The following is a 5,091-nucleotide window of genomic DNA, read 5'->3' as shown; positions in this document are numbered from 1 at the left end:
CGGCTAATACATGTTTTTCTTCTATAACTGTAACAACCACTATGTCTCAGATGGGTTCATACAACATATACGGCTAATACATGTTTTTCTTCTATAACTGTAACAACCACTATGTCTCAGATGGGTTCATACAACATATACGGCTAATACATGTTTTCTTCTATAACTGTAACAACCACTATGTCTCAGATGGGTTCATACAACATTTACGGCTAATACATGTTTTTCTTCTTTAACTGTAACAACCACTATGTCTCAGTGCAATGCCTCCATATTCGATGATATTAATTAATAATGACGCGTTGTGGGAAAACTGGTATTACTGCAGATGCGTAAAGTGTCGTCAAAGATCAGCGTGTGCAGTACGCAAAGGCTTTTTAGGGACGATAACGTCCGCCTAAGCTTGCTTTTTTTGGAACCTCCGAACTTGATATCATTTACATGGGGTTATTTACGGTTCCACTTAGTTTGCTTTAATATTGGGGACACACCTTTTTACCTGTTTTATAACAGGAACATCATTTATTATCGTCGAATGAAGTATACACATAGTTTTAATACGGTTATGATAACCGTTAAAACGACAATTAATAACAGAATAGTAATACTCGCGTATACGATGTGCACCTCCAACTTTTATACTTGCGCGCAGTTGAAACGGTTGAATTTCCGTGGCACCAAGTCATGTCTGTTTACAAAGTGTTTGATAGCCACTCAACAGTTAATGAAGAAGAATTTCAAATTCGAGCGAACTTTCCGAGGCAGCACCCATTAAATATATTATTTTAAAATGACCGTCAAGTGCAATAATAAAATCAGCGTTTCCCGTTTTAAGTTTAATAGTAAACATGCATTAAGCCCCGTTTTCACTGAAAGCAGCCAATGTATACAGATTTCAATGATAAACACTAGACTGGCAAATGTCGACTTACAAGCTGGTAAATACACACACTGCAGTACTATAGAAGATGCTCCTAAGCATTCGTCGTCTGCAGTGCAGACAGGCAGCGGTAATTGTTCCTAGCATAGTGAGTTACAGTCCTGAGCGTAGCTAAGCTAGCTAAGCACATACTGATTTGCAAAACATGCTCTGTAAATTAAGTCGGCTGTAAACGCGACCAACTAAAAAAACTTTGTCAAATGTTTACTCTACCGGCGTTCTTAATTTTAAATGTTTTTATTGCAATTCATTATTATTCCTTAAACTTAACCAACTTGTTGATTTAATTGTGTGAACAAATTACATGAAACCTAAAAATATACATAAATCCGATATATATTCATTTTAAAATTATTTAAATAAGCATATTATTATCGGTCCAAAATTAATCAAATATTCGAACATACCATGCAATACGTTATCGCTAAAACGCAACCACCAAATACTTTATATTTAAATAAATGCACACAAAGCAGAGTAACAAAAAAATCATGAAACCTCATCTTCTCTTAATGTGTCTCTTAATTTTTAAACGGTTAGTTTTAGTTCCTGTTAAATATTACCTGTTTAATATTACCGGAAACACGAACATCGTTAATACTGTATAGGTTTATCATAGTTTATCATATGGTGTATAATTAAATATCCTTATGTTGTTCTTTGTGTCAAAAGAGTTCATTGATATAAATCTGATAAAGAACACACTTCTGCTTGCCAAAAAAGACCAATCTTACGACTTTGCAATGATATTGATCTCGATATTTAAATTAGCTGATTTATGAGGGCACAAATGCCAAAGGATCTGTCATATTCGCAATATCAGATGTTAGCTTGCACTAGTGAGGTTTTAAATATCTTACCGACGTTTTCCTGAGACATATCAGATTATTCACGTTTGAAGCATACTGAAAAATGCTGTAAAATGATTTCGGGCGTGCTCTGTGAAAATGGGGTTTAATGCATGTGCGTTAGGTTTCGTACCAGATTAGCCTGTGAAGTCCGCACAGGCTAATCGAGGACGACACTTTCCGCTTTTATGATAATTTTCGTTAAAAGAAAGTCTATTCTTAGCAAAATTCTAGTTTAGGTGGAAAGTGTTGTCCCTGATAAGCCTGTGCTGACTACACAGGCTAATCTGGGATAACATTTTACGCAAATGAATTAAACCCCCTTTTCACAGAGCGCGGCTCATTTATGTTTGTCTTCATGACACTTCTTTGTTTATTTTTTTTTACAGGACACTCAAATTCGCGGATATCTGATTTTTGAAATAAAATATGCGTATGTCATTTTCCATTGTGTGTATATCTAATTCATGGATTAGTCAACCCACGAAATGGAAGATAATTAAGGCTGCACAAATAATAATGCTTTTACAGTAATTAGTATGAATGGTGTGGTGCTTTTTTGGTATTTGTAAAAGTTATATATTATGTATATTATATGCTCAGTAGTCATATGTCTTTCCTTCACTTGCCACAAGACCTAGAGACCATTCAGTATTGAAGTGGCAGTTCAAAATCTAATAATCAACAGCAACTGGTTTTGGTCCTACTGTCGCGGACATTTCTTCAGATTAACTGCAGGAGCTATTGTGAGTGGTATATTGGTCGGAATAATTCCTCTATCGGTTGCGTGTGCCACAATAAGGTGGATACAAAGAAATGGAAATCGGTGGAAGTGATTCATTTCAGAGTTTAAATAAAACACTGACTGAAATGGTGAATAATAAAACTAACCTGAACGAAAAAATATATACATCTTTTTCGGCAGAACTTAACATTACTTTATATAGCGTAATATTTATCTTGTCGGTATGTGGAAACAGTTTGGTCATCATAACATTGATAAAAAACAAAAAGATGCGCACAATAACGAACCTGTTTCTGGTCAACTTGGCAATCAGTGACCTCATGCTGTCCGTGCTCTGTATGCCCTTCTCCCTTGTGGCGACCGTACTACTGCGAAACTTCATATTCGGAGAGGCCATGTGTGTCATAATCAGATACTTTCAAGGTAATGAATTCTTATTATAATCTGTATTTTTAGTAATTATAAATAAACTGACTTATGAATACAATCAAGAGAATCGTGTTTTTGTTGCTTTTGTTTTAAGTGGTGATGCATATTCCTCTTGAAGATACATATTTTAAAACAAGTTCGTTAATTAAAATCTCAATAGTGTAAGTTGCACTCTCTTACGTTTTTCCTCAATAAAACTCAAAATAATTCAGGTCAAAATTACACATTTGGTGGATGGAAGCAATCTATAGTTACTTGTAGATCACAATATCTTTTTTCAAATTTCAGATAACAAAGGTATATGACATTTAGCCAGTTACAATTACAGAGGGTATATTCCACGTAATCCGTGTGAATCCCTCATCCTCCATTCGTATTTCAAAAGTAGTGCATATTTTTGAATAGTTCATTTGTTCTTCTGGTTAAGACATTATTTGACAATCGCACGCCCTTTGTTGTAAATTCCTCATTGTATAAATTTATGAAACATGTTCGCGCATTTCATCGGAGACTTCAGTAGGACAGTAACATTTGGGGTGCGCGTATTAGGGTAAAGGCCTTTTTTGGATGTCACTGCCGAAACCCTTCTTTCTGAGGATGCCTGCATTTATGGAATTGGAATTTTCGTACAAGTTATGTGAACCTTTTTTATTTAAATTTTCGAAAACGGCTTTACACATTTGAATCTTGTACTACGCTTATGCGTTACAGGAACGAAAAAGCAAGAGCAAGCCTACACAGTTTTTATAATGGGACCCCATGAGTATCGGATATTGTCATCTTACATAAAAAACATGTTCCGGCTTTTATCCAAGGTTTGGACAATCGCTATGTACCCTTGTTATTTCACTTATTTTATGATTTAATTCGGGAAACATGTGATTTAAGTAAAGCGATAAAATATGTTACCGAAAAAATAAAAACAAACACAATACGGAAAACAGCTATTGGCTCTTGTAGAACATTCGATTATGTTTTAACAAACCTTTTTACAATTTAACCCATAATTTCAGTCCGTTTCATTAAATGAAAAGTCTACATTATCTTGTTGTTTGAAATACGGTTCTAGCAACGTTTAATTTTCATGTATCACAGTCAAATTCGTTTGATGGACTAACTAGGTGTCGGATTGATCTGGAATTTTGCATATGTGGACAAACAGATTGTTATGGATAAAGACTGTTTTTTAAATATATTTCCTGTAAGAAAACCAGAGGCCGGCTCTGCTGGGTCAAAAGTTATAAAATGCCACCTGAAGCTGTCTTATTGTATCGATTGTAGAACCTTTAACGTAAAAACACGTGATCAATACCAAAATGTATGTATGTTTTGCAATTGATTTAGCAATATATGTTGTGTTTTTTTCTGGTAGACAAAACAGCACATCTGATACTCTTTTCCGAAACGATTTAACCATTTTACATATAATAAATGTTCATTGGATGAACATAAATCTCAACGAGCTATATGCCCAATGTTTATGTATTGACGTAAAAAGTATATAAATAAATATTATTGGAAGAACGCAAACATGATCAAGTTTATTGACCTTTTACAGACTGACAATGAAAAGAGTGTACGAAATCTATATATTTTTGTTTTTTAAAGCTTTTAAATTGAGGGCTAACTAATGTTATCAATAGTTTCTCTCCATGTACTAACATGTATTTATCTATTTAATATTAAGATACAAAAACACTATAAAGTGTATACAAATTGTTTGTATTAAGACTTTCTCTGTACGTCATTGACAATCTGTGTAAATATGTTGTAATATGTGTGTACTCAAGGGCTTAAAGCCTAATGTATGTTGAAATAAACTCTAAACTATATTAATCCTTTTGTGTAATGTGATGAACGCGCGAATTTAAGCTCGCGCTACATATGGAATGCACGAACCGAACAAGCGATTCGGTTATGTAATACTCTAATTAGTTTTGATGTTAACCAGTCGTATTAATCGGATATTGTGCATGTAAGATACAAATAGGCTTAAATTGTTATACACACGATTTGTTCATGATCTATCAAAAAAAGAGTTTCTTTTATAGTTTTATTAAATTGCATTATATTTTTTCCCTCTGTGGTCAAAATAACTACCTATTTCTGAAGAGTTATTTTATTTTCTG

General features: G+C 33.8%; 1 protein-coding gene across 1 annotated transcript in view; it reads left to right on the top strand.

The window, feature by feature from the left end:
- Nucleotides 1–2,604: 2,604 nt before the first annotated feature.
- Nucleotides 2,605–5,091, top strand: part of LOC127840349 (cholecystokinin receptor-like) — a 30,981-nt gene continuing 28,494 nt past the window's right edge. The window contains exon 1 of the mRNA XM_052368757.1: nt 2,605–2,956. Within this exon, the coding sequence (XP_052224717.1) occupies nt 2,605–2,956 (352 nt within the window). The remainder of the gene's footprint in view (nt 2,957–5,091) is intronic.

This window comes from Dreissena polymorpha, chromosome 8, assembly GCF_020536995.1.
Source record: "Dreissena polymorpha isolate Duluth1 chromosome 8, UMN_Dpol_1.0, whole genome shotgun sequence".
In the NCBI taxonomy this organism is placed as follows: Eukaryota; Metazoa; Mollusca; class Bivalvia; order Myida; family Dreissenidae; genus Dreissena; species Dreissena polymorpha.
This window is presented reverse-complemented; position numbering and strand designations above follow the sequence as displayed.